This window comes from Watersipora subatra, chromosome 3 (assembly GCF_963576615.1).
Source record: "Watersipora subatra chromosome 3, tzWatSuba1.1, whole genome shotgun sequence".
Lineage (NCBI taxonomy): Eukaryota > Metazoa > Bryozoa > Gymnolaemata > Cheilostomatida > Watersiporidae > Watersipora > Watersipora subatra.
The window spans coordinates 2,184,728-2,210,943 of NC_088710.1; the positions used below are offsets into that span (position 1 = coordinate 2,184,728).

The 26,216-nt window shown below is 35.4% G+C and overlaps 1 protein-coding gene across 2 annotated transcripts in view; it reads left to right on the forward strand.

Moving 5' to 3' along the window:
- The first annotated feature begins 155 nt into the window (after positions 1–155).
- The window catches only part of LOC137389838 (ubiquitin carboxyl-terminal hydrolase 10-A-like), a 31,149-nt gene continuing 5,088 nt past the window's right edge, over positions 156–26,216 (forward strand). Inside the window, exons 1-11 of one of the 2 annotated variants that reach the window (XM_068075967.1) lie at positions 156–285; positions 3,464–3,628; positions 4,931–4,994; positions 9,271–9,377; positions 11,803–11,913; positions 12,047–12,415; positions 16,334–16,565; positions 21,150–21,653; positions 23,862–24,072; positions 24,430–24,692; positions 25,463–25,683. In XM_068075967.1, the coding sequence (XP_067932068.1) occupies positions 3,506–3,628; positions 4,931–4,994; positions 9,271–9,377; positions 11,803–11,913; positions 12,047–12,415; positions 16,334–16,565; positions 21,150–21,653; positions 23,862–24,072; positions 24,430–24,692; positions 25,463–25,683 (2,205 nt within the window). In that variant the 5' untranslated portion in view covers positions 156–285; positions 3,464–3,505. Of the gene's footprint in view, positions 286–3,441; positions 3,629–4,930; positions 4,995–9,270; positions 9,378–11,802; positions 11,914–12,046; positions 12,416–16,333; positions 16,566–21,149; positions 21,654–23,861; positions 24,073–24,429; positions 24,693–25,462; positions 25,684–26,216 lie in introns of both variants that reach the window. The other variant, XM_068075969.1, reaches the window with a different exon arrangement.

Here is a 26,216-nt window from a genome sequence, read left to right on the forward strand (position 1 = left end):
TCTACTCACCCTGCTATAAGCTACGACGGAAAACAACTTCGTACCAAATACTCTAGGGGGCGTGGGAAGAAATAACGCTGTTGCCCGCAGAAACGTCATGCAACATAAACCAATAGCAAGTTGACTGTTACGTTTGCGCGGACTTACTGAAGTTCCGCAGCATGATGATGGAAGTTTTTCTCGTGATCCGCTCGTTCAGTGCGATTGTATAATTTGTCTTAATATGTAGTAACATGTCTACATAGAAAAAAGTTACGTCTCACCATGAGTAGTTGAGACGTGCAGGTATGTAGACTAGTTTAAAATACAACGTAAGATACACACTGTGCTTATGGACTGGTACAATTTATGGACAAAACTTCTGGTCTCCTTTGACTAGAAATGAATGGAAAGGCCACTAAAAGCGATATTATGTTGCTGATATGTCCGTAAGGATGATGTAACTGTTGTAAATGAAAATTTAAGATATGGAGAAGTTGTAAAATAGTGAATTTTCGCCACTGAAAAAGCCAGTTTAGTCTCATTCTTCGCAGAATTTATGTATTGAAGGAACGCGGCCAAAAAAAAATCGTTTGCCAAGGTTAGGATATTGTAACCTCTAAATATGATGGAAATGGTTGAAATTTGCTGATTAGTTATTCGTTTACGCCCGGCTTTTTGATTTCATTTGGAACAAAGCTTCTGTCGGATTATAGCAGATTTAAGAAGTCAAACATTTCGTCATTTACCATTCTATAATTTAATATTTCCGATGATTACTCTATACAAATATATACTTTTCACTACTTCCTGCGAAGAAAAAGCCAAAACTGAACAATTGATTAAAAATCTAGTCATCATTCACCAACGTTATTAATGAATGTTAAAAAATTGTCTCGTTCAAAAATTATATTTCATGTATACTTCTATTGTAATACGTTTATGTTTAAATAAAGAAAATTGTATCCCAGACTTTATTATACCTATTGCTAAGGCTCTGGGATTGTTTCTTGAAAAACTTTACTGTCGTAAGCTTCGTGAAACTTGGAAATAATTCTTCAATTAATAGAAATTGGATGCCTTTCAACTTCAAATGAAAATAAAGGATTAAAGTCTCTAAAATATTATTTCACAGCAATGAACTTTTGCAATGCCTTTGTAATAGCTAACTTATTGATTTAACTTACTTGAATCACCTAAAGGCAGTCATAGTTACCTATGGCATTTGTTGGACAAGTGTGAATTTCAAGAAACGTTGCGTTTACGATCAAAAAAGTTAAGCGGTAGGAAAATATCTTAGGGAATATTTGTATCAAGTTAAGTGGGATGCGCATTTCACGTCTTTTCGAACAAAAGTATTTTGGCCACTCTTGAGACAAATAGACTGTACAAAGCACACAAGTGTCCACCAACAATTTTTGACACTATAAGAAGGCTCGGCTGAACAGTTCTTTGGCAGCACTATATAATTGTTATGAAACAATTATTCACCATTCTGTCTAACAATCCACAATATATGTTCGGTAAAATTCTTCGAATCAATAAATATCAGTAAATATAAATGACTGTTCTTAAATATCCCTAAAGATGTTTGTCTGTTGTGAGGTTTTAATGTGATTAGGACAATAACAGTATTAATGTTAGTTTTGAGCCTTCTAGTCATATCATGTGCTAGCCACATATTGCTAATACCATAGGCTTGTCTGATTATGTAAATTATAAGGAGAAAACATATTCAAAGTTATTCATTTAGCTGCTCATAAAAAACCTATAATAAGTTGTACACTAAGTAAATGTTTCTAGTCGCGTGCACGACTTAAGAATGAACTTCACGAGATATAAACTGACTGATGTCATATCCAACATATTAAACATTGGCAAATAATATTCATGTTTTGATCAACTGATGCTATCACCCTCTGTAAGTGAATTCAAAGTCTGAAATCAGAGTAATAATTTTGAGGAACTTCAAAAATTTGAAGAGATTACGAGATGACACAAACCGTTTGCAGTATTTACAGCATTTTTAGCTTATTTAAAGATTGACTTACAACATAATTCACATTACAGTTATTTGGTATCAAAAGATTAACCATGTCTTACTCTGTTGTGTTGTAGGTGCCAAATATGTGGAAATGTGATTACAAGCTCTTAAAAGCTCAAAAACGAAAAGCTGCCATATATTGGAATCTGTTTATTTCTCTGACGAAGTCATTACAGTTTGGTTATTGTCTTGTCACGTGATGTTCTCACGTGAATTGAAAGGGCAATAAAAAAGCTCAATATAAAACTTATCGTAGCACTAGTTTATGACAAACATTTCGAGTTTTACCGAAGACCCGTATCAAATATAGATGCTCGCTACTTTACAGTTTTGTTTCGGTTTGATCTAATCGTCAAGTCGTAATCTGGTCATGTGACCCAATACTTCGCAAATATTTTTTGCAGCACTTTTCGATTATTACAGGTGACCAACAGGCTCGTCTTGATTATCAGACAATGATATGTACTCCTTTGAGATAAGGTTAAAAAATTAAACAAATTTTTACGGTAAGTTATAAGATATCAGTGCTAAAAATGACAGCATTAAAATGACGATAAAATAGACGCGTAAGAACAGTAGACTTGGTTTTATTGAATGCATGAAGTATATTTGTGAAAATATTTCGACGAATAAGGTTGCATAAAAGTGTAAACAGAAACCATCTAACGCAGCTACCTCACATTTGAGCCGTTTTGGAAAGAGAATCCAAACTACGGCGGTCTATAATTGTGGCTGCGATTTTCTGTTAGTTTTTGAGCTTTTAAGAGCTTTTAATCACATTCCCACATATTTTGCACCTACAACAGAGTAAGACATGGTGAATCTTTTGATATCAAATAACTGTAATGTGAATTTTGTTGCAAGTCAACCTTTAAATATAAATTTATTTCAAATTTGCCTTCTTTAGTCTGCTATTTGTACAAAAACTTATTCAAGTGGTAGGTCACATCCTTCATCACCACCGCTTCTGGAGTGAGCATATCTAGCAATCGATTGACAAATTGAGCTCTTTATATTTCTTGGTTTGCTAAAACAAAGAACTCTATCATGTTAAAGAGTTGCAAACACGAACCAGATAATTTAAATTTGAAGTTTTGTAATATAAACATAGACATTGTTTGTGGCAATCCCTTATGATGAAATAAATGAAAATTATTTTTAGTTACGTTTTTACAAGAATGTGAGTTTGTCGCATGTTTCCTTCATAGTGATTAGTGTTCATATTGACTTGATTGAACATTTTTTTTGTGTGAAAAGAGGAGTCTAACTCTGTTGTAACAAGAAACCCTTCTACAAAACTGATGTATTTGCCTATTCCATAACTTTGCAGGATGTGATTACTTTTCTGTCAAGTAGCCTATATACAATGTATTTCTTCGAAGGTACTCATGATTTTCATATTTTATTCTTGACAATAGTTAAGAAATTTCCAACTTGCAGAAGACACCATTGGCTTGTGTGTATCACACAAGGAGTAAGAGGATGCTGCAACCCAACAGCGAGCGCCTGCTGCAGTTTATCGGTGAAAGTGAAGTTGGTGTGCCAGTTGGTGAAGACATTCTATCTCGTTTACTTGATAAAAGTAACCCCAGCCGGCGTGTTGAGGTAATAGTCGATCTCCTTGAAGTCATCTTTTTATATTTTTGACCTAGCAAATTTGAATGTCGAGCCAAAATGCCAAGTCATTGATCTTGCAACACATTTGTGACCTTGTGACCTTTTTATGTAATCAGATGATGTTCAATTTTATGCTAATTAATTTGGTCAAATGTTATGACAACTTATATGTGCCTGTGTCAAATATTTGGTTCACCAAATATTTGTCTCCATAGAAATTTATTTGGTAGCGAAAGAGTCTAATAACATTGCGTTATAAGAACAGTAAAATACATGTAAATTGCCTAATTCATTCCAAGATCTTTCCAAACTCAACCCTTTGGTCATTCAAAAAGGAAAAATTTGACTTAACTTTTTTTTAATATGTAGGCTGTACCGTAACTGCAGTATTATTGGTTTGTATTGACAACTTTCCTCCTTTTTGCTGATCAAATTTACTGGTTTTATTGCAATAATTTTACAAAAAGTTGATAGTGAGCGCACATCTTCGACGTTCATTTACAAATATTTACTCATTTTTTCCTAATCAGCAAAGCCTATTCTGCAAAGCAAAACTGATAATAAATATTTTAAACATCTACAACAAAGCAAAAAAACAATATTTTTACTATAATTTGACATTTACTATAATTTACATTACTATAATTACCAATTTGACACTACGTTATATGGAATTTTTTATGTAGTACCAAGCAAAAACTGTAGACATGAAATTGTTACGTTATCTGGATTTTGTGTTCTAGGAAGTATACATTATAGGAGTGTCTACTGTATAGGAGTGTCTACTGTATAGGAGTGTCTACTGTATAGGAGTGTCTACTGTATAGGAGTGTCTACTGTATAGGAGTGTCTACTGTATAGGATTGTCTACTGTGTAGGAGTGTCCACTGTATAGGATTGTCTACTGTATAGGAGTGTCCACTGTATAGGAGTGTCTACTGTATAGGAGTGTCTACTGTATAGGAGTGTCTACTGTATAAGAGTGTCTACTGTATAGGAGTGTCTACTGTATAGGAGTGTCTACTGTATAGGAGTGTCTACTGTATAGGAGTGTCTACTGTATAGGAGTGTCTACTGTATAGGAGTGTCAACTGTATAGGAGTGTCTACTGTATAGGAGTGTCTACTGTATAGGAGTGTCTACTGTATAGGAGTGTCCACTGTATAGGAGTGTCTACTGTATAGGAGTGTCTACTGTATAGGAGTGTCTACTGTATAGTGGTTGTTTAAAGTTGTTGTAAAATAATTTGAAGAGTGATTAAAAGTTCAACTATGTCAACTATCGTTGCAGTTTTTATCATGGAACTCCAAGACTTTCACTTGTGACCAACCTCAGGTGGAGGATACTTCTGTTGGTAAGCCTCTAATATCTTTTCCACTTTACTCGCTCACTTGTTTTATGACGTTCTCCAATTGCATTTACGGTAAAAGCATGTTTCTGAGCTCATTAAAGATGTGGTTGCGTCAAATTTGAGTTGATTTTAAAAGGTAGTTGTTTTTTTTTGTCTATCAGCCGATATGTTGTTTGTTGTGTTAAAATTGAACAAAATTGATCGCGGTAAAAACGCTCAGGCCAATAAAACATGGCCAGACTTGCCCAAAATGATGTAACGCGTGATACAACCTGTCTCTATCTCTCTATCAGCTATTGTGATAAAAGTCTAGTCCTACGCGGCTCTATAGGCATATATTTTATTTTGTATTTGCTCATGTTGGTTAGAATAAAATTTTAAATCCAGCTACAGATACATTATTATGAATGTTTCAAAGGCCTCAAATAAGGGAAATTGAAAACTTGTCATATTAACTTCCTCTAAATGTTGTATAAACATTTGAGTACTGACTACCGATTCTACCGGTCTACGGTAATTAGGTCGTCGAGTTAGCTTATTTTATCACCGCCTTTGTTTCAGCTAAGTTCTCAGTTGCTACACACACACACACACCGGAAACTAGCTACCAAATAAAATACGCACACCGCCATCTTTGGAAATAATATGTTCGAATATATGGCGAAACCAACTGCATCCCAAAAAGTCATGTATAGTCTACGTTATCTAGTCATTATAAGTCAATTTGTAGAAATTTTTACTGGTCCATTTGATTAGTTAATTCAAGTACAAAACAAATGGTTTTATGAGTTGACCGAAATATTGAACGCAAAACAATGTCAAGTTCGTTGAAATCAATTAACCCACCGATTCTGGTAAATGATTAAAAAAACCATTATTGCACCTGGTTGACGGTTTGTGGACTCGTCTGTTTTCACCTATTAGGGTGGAGCGTAAAACTTTTTGAACTTAATATTTGGTCCGTTGGAATTGTGTCGAGCTATTCAAAAGCATCTTTCAATACAGCTTTAATTACACTTCATAAATCCATCTATCATAGAAGATTTTAGCACAGATGATAACAGGGCTATAATGTATTCAATATGTTCTGCAAATCACGTTTTGCATTGTCGCTGCTGATGCCTATCAGCTCTAACCATAACCTGTCTGATGATTAATGTAAAATATGTCGATGCATGTAGCTACTAGAATCTGCTAGTAGAATCGACTACTACTAGATTCTACTACTAGTCGATGCGCGTAACTAACTAGTAATAGAGTATCTCCCTAATAACAAGAATCTTCGACATCACAGACAACCCGTTTTACGAGCGATAACATTTAACATGACCTATATAAAAATTTCGTCCTGATGATTGGCTACAAAAGAGATCTTATATTTATCTCTCGTGGACTCTTTTCACATGTATCACTCGTTACCTCACGAATGAAGCACCCGCCGCTGGAATCTGAGCTTTTTAAAAGATGGCCTCATTCAAACGTATATGGGTCTATCCATAATCACCATTGTTACAATTATAGCAGAAATTTATTTATAAAATATCGTTATTGCATTTAAAATGATTTTCTATCAGATATTCTTATAGAGCTCAACAAGCTCTTTTGAATGATGTATAATATGTCACACTAAAGTTAATTTTTACTGAGAAATCTTTTAGTTAGTGTGTCACTCGCATTACATCAGAGAAATATGCATTTTGAAGAGCTAGTTGCTTATCCTTAAAACTCTCTGATTTGGTGGGAAGCACAATTATAAAAACTTATTTGTCTTATTTTAAAGAAGCTTGCTGACATATGCACTAAAATTTATCCAGATATTAGATGGTAGTTGTGAACTACATGCTTGTAAACATGTCACCGCTGTTACATTTGATTGTCACCATAGTTACGCTTCTTATATCCTGTAAACTTAGAAGTATTTAAGTTCACTGTAATGAGATCAATAATGGTATTAAAGCTAGTGATTACAATATATATAGACAAGCCTTAACTTGAAATGTTTTTTATTGGTTTCAAAGCATAAAACGTAATAATACATGACAAACATGGTTAAGCTTAAATAACGTAAGATGAAAAATTAATATTGATCATGTAATTGTGAGAATGTACTAACAAAATGTTTTAGATCATTCTGCATGCTCTAAATCTTCTGTAAAACAGTACTGATCTCTTTTAGAGAGAGTAGGACAAGACAGTGACTTGGCTATGTGATGAAATTCTACCCATGATATATCTTTTGTATTAACAACAAAAGTGTTTTTTTAGCCCCACTCTTTTAAAAAAAACCTGCACTTCAGCTTCGAGGGCAGCTACACTTTTTACCACTCCTACATAATTAATACCTAGAAGTTTTTTCCAGGCAGCTATGTTAGCACAAAATCACTTTCTTTCAATGTGCTTGCTAATTGTTTGATGGGTTCCGAATTGCACTCTTTTTCTGGATCACTAATTGCATGGTCATCAGGATCAAAAGTAAAAAGTTGAAACTTTTCAATGGAATACTTTTACTTTTCTATTTCTTGGTTTTATTTTATCTTTTTTCATCTCTAATGCCATCTTCCGACAATAATAGTCCAACTGTCATTGCTTGTTTATGGACAGTCTGGCGACCTTTGCTTGGGCTGTTTAGAAGTGCTCGATCAATCTTTTTACGGCTTTATCTTCAGATTGTGGGCTGCAAAATCTGGAAGTGGAATCGCTACAAAAAATGTATTTAAGCTTTAATAGTTCTTTTTTTACAAAATACTTGAAACATTAACTTGAAACAACCATAATGTATGTAGATGTAGTAAAGCATCAAGTTTTTTGAAGAAAAAACAATGAATGTACATACCTGGTAATTTTACTTTCAAAAGTTTTTCCCGATCTCAGTATTGCTAAACTCTAATTCTTGCTTTTTCTCGAGTTTCTTCCAATTGATCTTCTGTAAGTTGAGCTCTTCTTTTTGTTCGACTCTTTTGATTCTGACTAGCTTGGACAGTCAAATATTGAGTCTATTGTTTTGAACATTGACTTATTTTGTTACGATATTTACGCATCTGCTCTGCAGATGTTGTCTTACCCATGTTGAAAACAGAAATGACCAGCAGACTTTCCACCTAACAATATTCTGTTTCAAGCACTTGTTACAAGTTATTCACATGAGTAGATTTGATTAAATTTTGAAACATTTTCAAGTTAAGTTCCCACAATGACGTAAATTTACAATATAATGAGTAACTCATACATGAGAACATCAACAACACCACAAATTACTATTAAATGTGAAATTCACTCAAATTAATCCTATAATTATATGAGTTGATGGGTGTAACAATGGTGACAGTGTAACAGCGGTGACGCAAATTTCGGAAATATGTGCAACTTTGAGCAAAACTGAAATTAGTTAAAGGTACAGCGTATAAAGTTAGCGTTGAAAACAAATTACTACTAATTTTGAACTAATAATACAAGTGTAGTAGAAACTTATAGATGTTTCCTGTCACCATTGTTACTCAAAACAGGCCAACTGATAAAAGAGTCCCACACCAATAGATCAGTGCACACAATATTAATTTATGCATTAACGGTCAGCAAAGCCATTGTGAAATCCATTACAATTAGATATTTGTGTTCAGAGTAATATGTATACCATGTACAAGCATCCCTATCTTGCCATTATGGCTATAAAGTATTTTGTGCATATACACTAACTTTAGCAAACTATTAAAACATCATCGAGGAGCACTACCCCCCACAATTATTTTCTATTTTGAGGTTTGGTATGTATACTTCATATGTGAAGCATTATTTTAATGAAATTACTGTTTTGAAATTTGGCCAAAAACTCCATTTATTTATGGATAGACCCATATATCTCTGGACAGAGTTAGTCTACAAAGACAAAAATGACATCAAATTGTAGCTGACGTTTTAGCCTTTTATTGGTCTTAATTTCATTAAATCGACCTTTTTGACGCAACCACATCTTTAAGTAGGAGAGAGAGATTTATGGACATAAATCCTGACATAACACTGACCGAGGTTACTCTCAAATATCTCTTTTACCTGCCCTATGGACTAGCATTAACATGTTAACATCTTCAAATAATAGTCCATTTGGTTGGCTAATAAGTTTGTCTTGTTTTTACTGAGCACTTCTCAGACAGATTTGTACCATAACCCATGAGTTGTAGCTAGTGTGTGGGGGTCTCAGAAACCCTCTTGTTTGATTTAGATTAGTTATACCTTTGTATCATTCTGTTGTTGTCGTCAAATTCACCATATTTTGTTTCTGTAGCAACTGAGGACACTGGATTGAGTAATGAGGCTGCAAGGCAGATTAGGGCCACTGAGAATGGTTTACCTAAATTACCAGAGACATCACCCCTAAATGAACCACCCAACGTATGTTTTATTGTCCGCAAGGATATAGAAACTAGTGGTGGGCACGGGTAATAAAACTCGTTGGATTCGCGGATTTATCTTCTCTCGAGTATCGGGTTGTAGAGATTTTTCGCATTTCAGTCTTGTGGGTTCGGGTTTTGACTTGGGAGTTTGGGTTTTGTGACACGGATTCGTCGAGTAGACTGGACAAAAACTCGGTCTAATGCGCCCTGCTCTCTAAACACTGTTTAATAACCCACCTGTTAAACCTTTGAATTCTGGCCTCTTGTGTCATTGCGTGTCAGTAACCCTGGGCAATCTAATCTGTCCAACGATCCGAAGTTTTTAAACTTTTATTATATATATCTTAACTCATAATACAATGATATTTGGTAAAACACTAGCAAAAAAAGTCGGGTAACCCACAGCAAATGTCATCAATCAGAAAAAAACAGTACTTTATCATTATTCGGGCTAAAACTATAAAAGTTTGTACGATTTAAAAAAACTTGTAAAAACATTTACAATAACATCATATCCATTGAGCACATGTTCATCATTATTTTATGACTCAAAATATAGTGGAACAATCATTCATGATCTACCAACAAACGAGTTATGTCAATTTTTTCGCAATATCGTTCAAATAACATTTGTTATTAAAACGGAGGAAGAAGGTAAAGATATTTGAAAACTGTTACAAATTGGAGTTAAATTTCTGGTCTAATATATTGTGCAAAATTAATTTGATTGATTTACGCTGTTACTTAGAAACGTCTTTTGTAAACGAAGCCATGTGAATGCCGGAATTCCAGCTGATAGAGATTCTGACCCACCCTATGCTTTGCCTGAAAATTGACAGTTGGGGTTAAAACTTCAAAAGGTTAAGTCTGCGAGCATGAATATCGGTCGTTAAAAAATAGTAAAAACAATAAATAAATTGAATAGAATTATAATTGCATTGTAAATTTTAAAATATGTCTGATGTTTGGAAATTTTAGATGTAAAACTCGTATCAACAAACCCGATACCCGAAAAACCCGTTGGCCAAGAAGTACTTGTGCCAAGCACTGCCATCTACACGATATTCGAATAACTCGAACAGAAGGGTATGAGTCTAAACTCGTTGGCCAAGAAGTACTCGTGCCCAGCACTAATAGAAACTCTTGTTTGTAAGACTTGAGATGGTCTCTCTGTGTTAACCATGGATACAGGTTTAATCTTGCATTCTCGGATTGGTTATATTTTCTCTGTTAGCTTTTTCCTTCTCATTTGCTATTTTGTAAAGCAAACTGTAATTTTCTAACCCAGTTACTTGTTACGCCTCCACTCACACATGAGGGCGTAACAATAACACGTTAATATTGTTAACATCTTAACATGTGATCTCACTTACACCTTCCATCATTCACACATACTTGATGATTTTTTTGACACACTAGATTAGTCGACCAATTAGAGTGAGTTTTGATTATCAGCCAATCGGAGACATTCCCAGTAATAATCAGTACCAAATTTGGTATGCTCGTGTCAATGTCTAATGTTAGAGGAGTTTTACCAACAAAAAGTTGCCGTTATTGGAATTAGCCCCTCTTTCACAGCTTTCAAAGGGCAATGTTGAACATCTATGAATCCCTTTTTAACTGGTCAAGCATTATAAAAGTTTCAGGAAATATTTACGAAAAAGAGCTCAAAATGGAATAAATTCACAGAAATAACTATCATAATAAAGCGCTTTTGCTGCTCTATTGCTTCAACATCATGTTGCTGGGCAACATTCAAATACAGCGCATGACCTTTTATTTGAACAATATTCCTGCTCTTCTAACCAGTAGGAGTGAAGGAAACAAGAATGCTAGTAAAGCGTATCATTTGTGTTATCAGCTGAGGTGAACACTTCTATTACTAATTTGTTGGCACAGACTTGAGTTAAAATCTAGGAACAGAATAATGGTTGGAATGCACACAGCTTAGCTTAGCACACGATGTGACAATCATGGATGAAACAAGGTCAAGGTCATTGAAAGGCATTGTAACTAATTGGACAAACAATGAGGCTACCATATTCTTCCTAACTGAACCACTTGAAGTATGTTTCATTATCCTCAAGGATTCTGGTCTATACAAACTCTTGTTTAGGGCTTGATAGTCTCTCTATGATGACTAAATGACTAATCATAGAAAAAAAAGAAGTCAAGGTCATTGAAAGGCATTGCAACTAATTGTGAAAGCAAGGAGACTACCATATTCATATGATCAACTATTCAGGTCAAACCTCAAAAGCTTAGGTTATGAGTAGCAGCTCTGTATCACTGTCTTTACAATCAATTGAGCCGTGTCATGTGAAAGGGTTCATGTTAATCTATGAATGCTTGGAGAATGATAGATGTTTAGGTATGACTACTGACCTGTTGTTCGTGTAATACACTAGTATGATTTTTTTTAGCTCAACCCAAATGCTAAGGTGTTTGTACCACGAAAAAGTTACACTCCTCAGCCTGCAGTACCCGGCCCTCGACCAGGCATACTTGTAGAAAATGGTTTTAGACCATCTTCAGTAAGTCTGCTGCTTAGCATATTTCTGATTTTGTCTATTTTAGTCAGTATTTGTTGTGTTGTGACATGAGTATATGTGATTACTTTTCACTTCACTTTATGATATTCTAAAAATGTTTCTCTCAATGTTGTAGACTGGTTTTATGCCACCGTTAGCTCCAGATAATTCGGTGAGACCATTTACTCCTAACATGCCTAATGGTCCTCTCATGTACCACCCACACACCAGTCAGCAACAGAGATATCAGCAACCTGCAGCTGTGTCTGTGGCCCAGCACATCCCTTTCTCTTCAGCTATTGCTAAAACACCCCACCCTGGAGGTCCCCCACGGATGTACAACCAGAGTTGCAATGTGCCACCCACCATCTACCCTGTACATTTTCCTTTGACCCAACCACAGCAGGATACACATGTTACTGAGTGTTTACCCCTAACCCATACAGTTGTTTCCTCTCAGCCTACTGTCACACATGAGCCATCTGCACCTATCAAGACGCTACTAGTGAGTTGTCATCTTTCCGCCTTCTGGCTACACTGTTTTCCTCGGTTGCATGATTATGTATAGTAAACCCAAAAAGGTTCAAACTGATCTTTAATTCTGGTCAGTTTTATATATTAGTAGACCTCTAGTTTTTATCATGTTTGTATGGCCAGTCTTGTCTCTCTATCTACTTATTGAATAGTAAATGTGAAAATTAAAAAAGAATACAAATAAGTATAAAAATAAAACTTTAGTGTTAACTAGGGTTGCACGATAGCTCGATAGTCGATTTCGATAGTCGATAGTTGTCTTTCTCGATATGAATATGTGGCCTATTTTTAGCCTATCGAAACATCTGAAACAAATACAGTCATACTTCAACTTACGAGCTTAATACGTTCCGAGACTGAGCTCGTATGTCAATTTACTCGCATGTTGGTGCAATTTATTTATATATAGAACAATTAAATATATATTGATTGGTTTCCATACTCTAAAAAAAGCAAATAAAACACTCAAAACAAGATATTGTAACAGAACGAACATGTTGGTTATTGCCCTTACGTACTGCATGCTTTCAAAAAGCAACAATTAAAAAATAATGCAAGGAAATGTGATTAATTAAAATGTAAAATTAAATACATACAAAAGCAGTTAACACTCGCATTTGCCAGGGAGGGAGATATAAGTTATCCTTCGTTACAACTTTGACTTTGATGAATTTGGATTTTATCAAAGTGTTAAAAGACAAACTTAGAAGCAAACCTAAAAGCAAACTTTCATTTTCAACTAAACGTAATTAAAATTTCTTCGGCGTTCATAGTTTGAAGTTTCTCGCTGGTTAGCGAGAAATTTTTCCTTTTTTCGCTTTCACGACTAGCCGGCCGTTTTAAGATAAACCTATCTAAGGACGTTTGCCTTTGTCGCCCTAGCAACATGTTGCGATTAGGACGAACATGGGTGTCGTCGCAAATGGTTAATGCATGACCACTAGCCAGCTTGTCCGAATGTCTATTAAACAGTTCTGATAGATAGCGCCGGCCTTTTCACATAGCATCGTTTCAGTTACGCTGTCACCGGCCAATTGTTTGTCCAATGCCATCAGCGGTCGTGAAGATCGCTGCACCGTTTAGAAACTATGGTTAGTCCTTTTTCGAACTAAATGCCCTGAATATAATCCTTCTGTTTGATAATTATGAATGTATTTATGTCATATTGCCCAGCTAGCTCAATCACGCATACACATTTCACATATTTTTCAATATTTTTCCGTTTAATATCAATTGTTATCATTTGCTTTTTTTTGTATTATCTTTCATTTTACTGGCAAGCTTTTGGTCTACGCACAGTACGTTTAATTCACATAATTCTGCACAGAAAATCGTGCACAAAAAACACGGTACAACAGTATAACCTGAGCATTTGAAAAATACAGAGTGATGCTGTTCTCATAAAACACCTCCGGCATACTTAGCAACTGACTCAAGTGCTCGTATCTCAAAAATGGCTCGTATGTTAGTGCTAAAACTTGCTTGAAAGCTGGCTCGTATCTCAAGTTTCTCGTACGTTGGAGCACTCGTAAGTTGAAGTATTTACTGTATATCTTTATCGAGTAATAAAAAATAATATAACTTGATAGTTATCGCCCTCGGATAGCTCAAGCACATGGTTAACTCGAACGGATTTGTTTGGTCCGTTCCCACGCAATGATAAATTGCTTTAGATAACTCGACCTCAACTTGGTTAACTCGAACAGTTTTTTGCCCAACGGCTACTATGACGGTTGTTATCGCTTTAGAATATCACTTTTTTTCAAGCCATAGAGACAAACCTCAACTCTTAGTAGTTCTTGGATGTCGTTATTACCATCATCGGCAGAATATTTTCGTTAATGATTTTTCTAAAAGTTTGCAAAAATCAAATTTTGCCAATCATTCGATTAGCGATGGCCCTCCAAAAGCTAAGAAAAGTGAGCTAACCTTCGAATAAACTTAAAGAAAAATTGGCAAACTTGATCTTGGTTAAAACAAAGATATACAGCCCCCTGTATATCATTCCTGGGGGCTGTATATCATTGGTTAAAACGCTCAAACAAAGATGTCTTTTCTTCTGAGCATTTCAACAGCCATCAAGTTTGGCTAATTTTAATCTGAAAACGTCCTGGCAATCACATCACTTCAAACAACAAACCAATCTCAAGTGATAGAAAAGTCTCTATACTTTCTGATGAAATTTTTTTTAACTTAGCACTCGAAGCCTTTTAATTTGCAACAAGCCATCTATGTGTTTGATTTATATATAGTTTGTATATGTACATTTATCTACTAATAAATAAATGGACTTGTGACAGTGCTCTGATAACTCGAACACCTTTTCCTATTCCTTCCCAGAATCCTCGATCTTTTCAGGCACGATAATTCGATAGTTCTATCAGCTGCCAAGTCATTCGACAACTATCGGTGAACTCTGTCTGTTCATTGATAATTCGATACTATCGCTATCGGTGGGACAACTCCAACGATAGTCGATAACGCCTTTTCAAACAACAAATGCCATCCCTAATTTTAACTTCATCTAGTCCAAGTTGGAGTTATTCTAACCTGTACTTCACTTTCATTTGGTGTCTTAAAAGTAAAGGAACCATAAAAACTGCTCTTTTTATTTTACTACGCTATAAATTTAGTTTTTACACAGAGTTAGATGGTGTTATAATATGGTGTTATATTATGGTGTTATATTATGGTGTTATATTATGGTGTTATATTATGGTGTTATATTATGGTGTTATATTGTGGTGTTATATTATGGTGTTATATTGTGGTGTTATATTATGGTGTTATATTGTGGTGTTATATTGTGGTGTTATATTATGGTGTTATATTATGGTGTTATATTGTGGTGTTATATTGTGGTGTTATATTATGGTGTTATATTATGGTGTTATATTATGGTGTTATATTGTGGTGATATATTGTGGTGTTATATTATGGTGTTATATTATGGTGTTATATTGTGGTGTTATATTATGGTGTTATATTATGGTGTTTTATTGTGGTGTTATATTGTGGTGTTATATTATGGTGTTATATTGTGGTGTTATATTGTGGTGTTATATTGTGGTGTTACATTGTGGTGTTATATTATGGTGTTATATTACGGTGTTATGTTATGGTGTTATATTATGGTGTTATATTGTGGTGTTATATTGTGGTGTTATATTGTGGTGTTATATTATGGTGTTATATTGTGGTGTTATATTGTGGTGTTATATTGTGGTGTTACATTGTGGTGTTATATTATGGTGTTATATTACGGTGTTATATTACGGTGTTATATTACGGTGTTATATTACGGTGTTATATTGTGGTGTTATATTGTGGTGTTACATTGTGGTGTTATATTATGGTGTTATATTACGGTGTTATATTACGGTGTTATATTACGGTGTTATATTACGGTGCTATATTACGGTGTTATATTACGATGTTATATTATGGTGTTATATCATGGTGTTATTTCATGGTGTTATATTATGGTGTTATATCATGGTGTTATATTATGGTGTTATATTATGATGTTATATTATGGTGTTATATTATGGTGTTATAATATGGTGTTATAATATGGTGTTATATTATGGTGCTATATTATGGCGCTATATTATGCACTCATTTCATAGCTTTTCATGACTTCCAGTGTTTGTCATCATGTTATCATAGGTTTACTGACTGTGAAATGAATTGCAGATTATTATAAAGGTCAAATTTGCTCTAATATAGGATGACTTTTATGTATGATGCAAGTATTTGAACAAATTAATTAACTGTTTGTGTAGATATTGGACCATATCACTATATCACACCATCTCATTAGCGTTATCATCCATTTCAATTTAATTCTTGTTAGCCGCTGAAAGATATGCTTCCTCTAATGCTGTAGAAGCGAGATGTACCTGTGTCGACCTCGGGCTTGGCTGATGGCGGTTCGCACTCAACGGAGATCAAGGTTAACTCTACCAATGTGTTAGCTCAAAACAGTGTCGTTGAGAAAGAAGTTAACTCTGTGTCTGATGGCACAGGAGAATTCAGACTTCAGTTTGGTGATGTCGAGAGTGTCTCCGAGAAGAACGATAGTGTGGAGATAATGACAGGAAGGGCCATTTTTACTCCAGGTATTGGGACTATTGTACATAGTACTGAGAGCATAATTGCTTGTATATCTATTTATATTAACAAAATTACTCCTTGTTGTACTAACTAGAGATTCGTAAAACCTGTATTTGAATGTCGCTTTATTAGAGATGGCATTCAAATAAAGGGTTGCGTTGTATTTTTCAAACGTACCGTCAGATGTTGGAAAAAAAAATTTAACCCTTTACTGGTGAATCGAATGTCGCCTATATTGTGCACTCTTCTTCGAGCGGTGCAACATTTTCCCTTTTGGATGCAAGAAATCTGCCTTCATATATTATCTTATATATTATACCTTATATCATAATTCTGCCGCATATAGGCAGTTGCATCGTATGTATCAAGTCATATTGCGGTGATACTTTTATTGTGTCGTCGTACGTGTCTTGGACTATACCACTTGTCAAAGCTACTAGAATCGTGCTCGTTAAAAAAACTGGTTAGCCAATTAAAAGCGTTTCGTTGACGATTTCGGTGTGCATGCACAGCTCAGACAATTCTGTGATATTCGGCCGAATAAATCTGTGAATTCTGTGAAATTCGTGAATTCGGTCAGATTGAACGAATAATTCATTATGTGTTGCCGGACCTTACCAGTTGATATCTATTACTTGCAATTAACCAACAATAATCATATAGCCTGCATTGCAATTTGTTGGAGCTCTCAAGTTTTTTATTTCGCTTTTAATTTGAAGGCATATTTTCATTTTATAACTATATTTAACAAAGCTACACAAAAGCTCATTGCACTCATCAATATGTTTGCTACAGCGCGACCAAAACTAGCTTTTTATGTGCAATAGAACAGGTGTTATCCATTGTAAGCTGAGTTCGAGTGTCGATCCATTGTAAGCTGAGTTCAGATTATCGCAATCATGCTATCAAATAAGATGCTATAAATCTGCAAATTTGTAAGTTTTATAATAATAATAATTATCAAATGCTACATATTTTATATTAAAAAACAAGTGACATGAACAAACCATAATTTTAATACGTGCATCAACAAAAAATAATATTTTAAAACAAATATCAACATTTTAAAAGCTAAAATGTTAGCATCGCTTGCGCTGTCAGTTGCGTTTAGGTTGTTGCTTTTATTTGAAACCATTTCATAATCTTCTGACTGTTCAATACCTTCCACAATGTCTTCTGACCTCTGCACAGTCGAGCTAGGCGATATTAGCGTCCAAACAATTTTTAGCGGAGCAAAACTTTTACACGATACCATTTTGAATAGAAACTTCTAGCCGATTTAAAGAGAAATCGCGTGTTATCAAAATAGCCTCAAAATGTTACATAGCTTCAAAATATCTCGTAGCAATATGTAGTAGCGTATTTTCCATTGTAAATGTGAAGACTATCCCACATACACCGTTGTATCGAGACCTCATTAAAAAGAAACTACTATTAGCATGATACTGTCACAGAAAGCACTCCTACAACGTAAATAATCCGTTCCAGCAATGTTTATGTTATAGGGAATTTATAGCAGTAGAGGCAGTAGGAGCAGTAAAATACATTTGAATTGCCTGATCTGTTGCAAGATCTTTCTTAACTCACCCCTTTATCAATGCTAAAATGAAAAACTTGACTTAATTTTTTAATTTTTGGGCTGTAGCGTAACTGCAACTGTTGGTTTGCATCGACAACTTCTCTCTTTTTCGCCTATCACTTATCTCTGATCAATTTTACTTGTTTTATAGACCATGATCGTAAGTTGATGAGGAGCGGGCATCTTTTATGTTCATTTACAAGGATTTACTTCTTTTTTTAATCAGTTTATTTAATTCAAGCCTAGCCAATCAAGTCTATTCTGCAAAGTAAAGCTAATAACAAATATTTTATAAATCTACAATAAAGCAAAACAACAAAATATCTTTATTATAAAAATGGTACTACCGGTTCATTATTGATAGACCCCTAGGCTATCCTGTACTTAGGGGGTCAAGGATAAAGGAACTTTCACCGATACTCCAACACATAACATTCAGATTGATAGACTTACGCTGTAACACCTGCACCAATCTATCGCCTTCAAGTATTTAGGAACAATTGCGCAGCTATCGTATTCTCGGTTTTGTCGACACATTTGACGTTCTATTACGACGAACTTCCCGAATTTCGCAGAATCCCGACGGAATTTCGCGAATATTATATGTAATAGATATACCGCTATACGCGTGTCATTTTTTCTTCCGCAAGTGCGGCGAGATAAACTAACATTAACATCGAATTGGAAAATTTGCCTGACTTGACACTTCACGTTATATGGAATTTTTTACGCAGTACGAAGTAAAAACTTCACATGCATTTTTTACTGGAATTCACGTTATAGGAGGTATACTGTACTAGTTATTTCTAAGGTGTTGCAATACAAATTTTTAATGAAAAAACCTAGACTTGGAGTTGGGAAACGGACTTCAATACAAACAGAAACAACGAACAAATTAATAGTTATTAATGTAATCAAGTCATTATTAGTCTGGTTTTGTGGACACTTTTCTACTGATCATTTGCTACTTTGGGTTTTTTATGATTATGAATGTCAAATAGTATTGGTCAAATAAAAGTGGCATTAGAATAAAAGTGGCATTAGAATAAAAGTGGCATTAGAATTAAGGGTTGTGCTATATTTTTCAACCCTTCCATAGTGGCACTCAAATTGAGGTGGCGTTCAAATAAAGGTTTTACGGTATATGTTATTGTGATGATTATAATTAGACAATTATGGCTGTGTATATTATAGCTGTACTATATCTATTTATTATCTTATTAATATGTCATCCCCAGGTTATGTGGCATTTATTATAATGTACAGACAATTACATGATGATCAGTGTCTGTCTGCTATAACACGGAAGCATTGGGGAAATGTATGTTTAAAGATTGACCTGCAACAAAATTCACATTATAATTATTTGGTATCAAAAGATTCACCATGTCTTACACTGTTGTGTTGTAGGTGCAAAATATGTGGGAATGTGATTACAAGCTCTTAAAAGCTAAAAAACGAACAGTTAATCGCTGCCACACGAGACCGCCTTAGTTTGGATTCTCTTTCCAGAACGGCTCAAATGTGACGTAGTTGTGGGAGATGGTTTCTGTTTACACTTTCATGCAACCTTATTCGTCGAAATATTTTCACAAATGTACTTCACGCATTCAATAAAACCATGTTTATTGTTCTTACGCGTCAGTTTTATCATCATTTTAATGCTGTCACTTCTAGCAGTGATATCTTATAACTTACTGTTAAAATTCATTTAATTTTTTAACCTTACCTCGAAGGAGTACATATCATTGTCTGATAATCAAGACGAGCCTGTTGGTCACCTGTGATAATCGAAGAGTGCTGCAAAAATTATTTGCGAAGTATTGGGTCACATGATCAGATTACGACTTGACGATTAGATCAAGCCGAAAAAAAAACTGTAAAGTAGCGAGCATCTATATTTGATACGGGGTCTTCGGTAAAACCGGAAGTGTTTGTCATAAACTAGTGCTACGATAAGTTTTATATTGAGCTTTTCATTGGCCTTTCAATTCACGTGAGAACATCACGTGACAAGACGATAACCAAACTGTAATGACTACGTCAGAGTAATAAACTGATTCTAATCTACGGCGGCTTTTCGTTTTTTGAGCTTTTAAGAGCTTGTAATCACGTTTCCACATATTTTGCACCTACAACACAGCAGAGTAAGACATGGTGAATCTTTTGATACCAAATAACTGTAATGTGAATTACGTTGCAAGTCAACCATTAAGAATAAAAACCTATATATTTACCTATCTATTAAATTTGGTTGACAAACTGTTTAAACTTTATTATTCTCTTGTTACCTGGAGACGGTTTTTAACCCTTTGGCAGGCAGAGCGACATTATTGTCGTTTCGCGATACTGACGCCAATGGGCAGAGCGATCATTATGTCGCCACGCGAACGTTTTTTGTAAAGTAATTTGTGGTTAGCTTATTGCATTTTTTTCTTTAATTTTTTACTAATAGTAAACTAAAATATATTGGTCTCTGGTAGCAACCAAAAAATCAGCCGTTTTGAGAAAAAAACGATTGTTTTTGCAATATTAAACGAACGAAAAATCTGAAATAAAAACGTATTTGAATAAAATGGAGATTTTTGTTTGTAGCTTGTTTATCCTTCTGTTACTGCTTTCTGAATATTTTACCAGAGTGCAACAACATTCTTTTGCTGTCATGGCGTTCTCCAAAGGCTATAGGCAAAGGCAAAGCTATAAAGGAACAATAATAAGTACACGATGCCAAGAGTGGTGTAGGCCTCTGCAAGGAGAAATGCTTCCAAAATTACTAGAACTAGAAAAACACTTATATAAGAATTTGACTTCTAAATATTTATTTGTATTCACCGGTATAATAAAAACACAATATGCATATACAATATCATAAATAAAAGTGTATTAATGATTTTTTTAAATCAATTTGTGAAAAATTAATCCTCCCAAGGGGGTCTCAAATTGCCCAAAAAAACTTGCCTGCAAAAGGTTAATATGTTCTTGACATTTGTATTAAATGTATCTTTTCAAGCTACACAATTGATGAAGAATGCTGGAAATGCTACAAAGTCACCAGTAACTACACCATCTACTGAAGTGTTAAAGGATATCAGTACTGTCAATAGTACAGCTCCTGAACCTATGGTTACTACCTCCATTGCTAAAGAGCTGCTACCAAACACAAATGACTCAAAGCGCTCTTCCCTGACTGATCACATTTCAGCCAACACTGTCAGCTCACCACACGTTGGCTGTAGTGAAGAACCTGCGGTGACTGGTCCGCCGGCGTCACGCGTGGAGACACCTGCTAGCTGTATGACATCAGTTGCATCACAACTTTCCTCGCCAACTGTTACCTTGTCATCGGTGTCATCAGCTGACCATGTTTCACCATCTCCACCTCAACCTATGTCTTGGGCCAAATTGTTCACCAACAGCAGCTCCTCCCCTGTCACATCCGCTGACACTCTGCCCACACCTAAAAAGGTTGTACCCCCGATTTCTCTCACCAACGGTGCACCTGATGAAATTGGAGGTAAGCTAATACTCAATCAAATGCTGTTATCTATGTCACACTTACCTGACCTTCAGACCGAACATTTTAAGTTACACATATACTTTGATATTGGTGTTCTGTTTCTGCGCATTCATAAGTTTGCTATTATTTCATGCTATCTGATATATCATTTTATGATATCTATAAATTTGAAAGTGTATAAAAATTGACATTGCATAAGATGAGTAATTTCTAGAAGTGGTCATAGCGGTATGCGGCATATAATCGTGTATTCATCGCTTTCATGTATAAGTCGATGGGTATTTCAAGACCCAAATTGTATTATTATAGGTACTACTCATGTATACGTTACCTCCACTGTTGCAGAATAGTGCGGAATAATTATATCGAATCTGAATCAATTTTGCTATTCCGGAATAAAAACTAGATTTTATTCGGAAATTACCGTTGTCAAACTTCTCTTAACTTCTTTCAAAATGTATTACATGTTACATTCCAAACCGGCCGGAGGTAGTACCGCAAAACGATGCAGTACAGGTTGCTGCCATGTTATGATTGAGCATGCCTCATGTAAGCTTGTTTACTGGTAATATTTACCGTATTTTCACAGATATTTGATATAATTCTTGGAAGTAAGTTAAACGTTCATATGGTAAAGCACCTATATTATGAGTTTTTGTTAAGGCTTCCTACCGCAATGCAGTTTGTGTATTGCATGTATAATAACGGAGTTGTCTTTTCATATTCACATTTTATTTGACTCAGCAGCAACATGCCCATTAACATTACTCATGTGTAAGTCGACCCTAAACATCTTACCTTAAAATCGGCTCCCAGAAACTTGACTTATACACGCCTATATACAGTATGTTGTTTTTATAAATTTATATTCATGCCAAATTGCAGGTTAGGTCAGTGATCTTAATTGCTTTTGTGCTAAGGGGAGCCAACCCTTACAGACAACCTGAGGGAGGCAATGTGAAACCATCTCAGTATTCTAGAAAATCTCGGGAAATATCAAATCTAAGCAATTAGATCATGACCAGAGGGACTTGCTCATGACAGAAACTAAGTTTAATGTAGAGTAGGTTGAACCTGCCCCTAACACAATCTCCATCTCAGTTTACACTTGCAGTACTTCCTCATAGGCTCACATGTACAACAGTGTTAACATATGAAGCTGACCTCGGAATGGACTAACGTAATATGTATTTATTTATGCGTTGTATGGAGGATATATCTGAAAAAGATCTCAGTGTAATCACAAACCTTATGCTGTGATTCCTAGTTCTTCCGATTTTGTGGTTCCCATTACAAACATGAATTTCGCCAAATGTGAATTTTGTAATGGGCCAGAAAATCTGCAGCTTCTTTATCATCATAAATTGCCAAAAAAATGTTGAAGTTTTCTACAATTAATAATGCCTGACTCGAAAAAACTTAGAACGTTTGCTTATTTCTAAATCCAGTAACACCAGTAGTACTTAGTCAGGAAGGTGAATAATATCTGCTGCAACAATTGACATTTTTCCAGTAACTGGATAAATTGCTGTTTTTGGAAATTTCACATGTTGTAAATTATAAAAACTTACTGCCTGAGCTTGCAGGGAGTAGAACTGAACTGGTCATCTACCGATATCCGCCCCTCTCTGTCTTTATTTTAGATTATGAACCAGTGAAAAGTTGGTATATTTTGAGCACTGTTATTTGTTAACAAAGATGCCTTGTTGAAACTTAACATTTTAAATGTAAAACAAACTTCAAAACTGGTAATTAGATTGTCATAAACACATATTTCCTTACTATCCTTCATTTTCTTTTGACGTCATCATATCGAGTCATCATTTCGAGGGCACATGCGCTGATTCACGGAAACGCCACCGTATTTCTAGACAAACAAGCGCCTTTCTCGTTTACTTTGCATTATTGAATAGTACTTTTGTTGCCATGTCGATTTTATATCATGATTCTCTGGAAGTAAGTGTTCATCATGGCTGAACAAATTTGCAAACAACAGGGTCGGTCACAAAATTTATTGCAGAAGGTTTTTGTTTTCAATGGTTAAAACTGTCTACAAAGATGGCGGACGACGATAATTCATGGTCACACACTCACGGAATGATGTCACCAAAAAACGAAGGATAGATGCTACTAATCCATGTATCTATTTGATTCCAATACAACTGCATGGTCTTCCAGTAACACTCTGTGTTCTCTTGTTGACAGCTTTATTGGAGAAGTTGACTATCAACCCTATGGCCGTGCCTCTGCACGCCAGACGACTCATCAACAAGACCAACTGGTGTTATGTGAACTCCACTCTACAGGCACTGCTCGCTTGCCCACCGTTCTACCACACCCTCAAGGCCATTCCTGCATATCCACCTCTCTCTAATATTTCTGCTAGACAATCTTCCATGCCAGTCCTCGATGCCATGTGAGTACATCTAGTGCTTAGTACCTTTTGTTCCACTTGTTCTGTTTCCCTGTTGTCTTTCTAGCTTGTATTCTTAGCATAAAATTTCTTGCTTGTCCAAATCGCTAGTTTGCTGTTTAATTAAAACTGAAATATGATATTGAGTCACTATAGCAAATGACAGCTTGATTTGATTTATGTAGTTGTGGTTTCAATTCTTTGGGATTAATTCTATTCGTTTAGTCCAAATTTCAACTGAACTCTCTGACTATGAAACTAGTTTAAGCTAACAAGGAATGACAACTTTAACTCCGTCTCTTCTTGACATAAACTTCAGTTCGAAATGTGTGATGCAAATATGTGTCCCCAACCTTGCAGGGTTGAGTTCGTGAATGCATTTGAGGTGATGCAGCCTGAGAAACAGGTGGAGAAGGCCAAGAAAAGGCGGGAACTTAGATCTGGGGAGCCATTCGAGCCGAGCTCAGTCTACAACGTTCTCAAAGCAATGACAAACTCGGAAGCAATGTTTACCAAGGGCAAACAGGAAGATGCCGAGGAGTTCCTGACGTGTCTCCTGAACAAGATGAATGAGGAAATGGTCACAGCTATCAACAAGTACAGAAAAGAACACGACTCTCCTGGTTAGTTAGTGTCTCATGAGTGAATAATTTTGAAAACTGTTGTTGTTTTCTGGAGAATTGGTGTTGGTGTTTCGGCACTGTTGATGGTATATATACCTTGGATTCTGGTGTACAAGTCGACCCGGACTATAAATCGAGGTCTAATGTTTGCTTCAAAAATCTTTGTTTTGATTTACGTGTACTTTCCATATAAGTCGACCCCTTCTCTAGCTCAAATCGTTTGGTCGCTAATAGTTCAGTCGGCATCAGAAGCAGGCGATGTGTTGCTGAAGAAACGACATTCAAAAACGCCATCAGTAAAAGCACTTGTTTTTTTGTTGTCGTCGGCAATACGTGCAACAATTAACAAAAGAAAGAACAAAAAACAAAACTTCATCATATTGGTCCACCTCACCAAAAGAACAAAATTGTCACCTTTGATAATATGTATGATTCTAACAGAAAACTTGCTGCAAGGCAGACTTTTGTCAGGAATCTAAGATTCATGTACAAGAAAAAGTTTGGATGGGCAATAGTGGATGAGTCAAATATATTACCAAAGTGTGGGCTTGTGGGCAACTACTATGAAAAAAAGCATTAAATTCGAGAAACACGTTCTCAAATAAGAATTTTAGCGATGACAATTTGAATGGGTCGTTGTGTTTGCTTCGTCTCTTGTTGAGCAGGATTAGTAGTATTTTACTATTTTATAAATAACATTCCTATATGTCATGTAATTTTGATTTGCTATGTTAACATTGGCATTGTTAACATGAATATTTGAATTGCAGTTGTCAATGGCCACGATCCTTCATCAGCGGAGGAAGATGATGAGGGAGAATGGAGACAGGTCGGGCAACGGAATAAGTCTGCTGTTACCCACAGCAATGTGGACAAGATACGCACGCCCATCTTAAATATATTTGGGGGTCAGCTCAGATCAATCTTGCACACCGGTAGCAATGAGTCTGTTACCATCGAGCAGTTTTTCACAGTACCTCTAAATGTGCAGGTAATATGATACAAGTATTTTTAGATACCACTGCTGGTTCGCAGCTAAATAATGTAATAAATAAAAATAAATAGATAATACCGTACTTTTCGGACTATTAACCACACCAGTATATAAGCTGCTTCTGTTTTATTTTTAAAACAAACAATAAAACAATACATAGGCCGCACCTTTTGTATAGGCCGCAGAACTCAGGGCGGTGCTTTTTAACACGGCAGCAACTTTGCTGGTTAAAACGGAACAGTGCCGTTAGTCACTGTTCCATATTAACCAGCAAAGTTTTTTCTTTTCCGAGCGGTGAAATTAAAATCCAAACAATAGCCGCACCCTTATATAAGCCGCATGGCCCAAAACATTAGAAAAGATTAGCGGCTAATAGTCCGAAAAGTACGGTAATAATAAGATGATAATAATATGATACAATTAATCTACCAACCAGCTTAATATTCAGTTTACAGTTACTGTAATAGAATGCATTGTAGCTGTAGATGGCTATTGCATACCTTTTAGTAGATGGATGTGTTATTTTAATA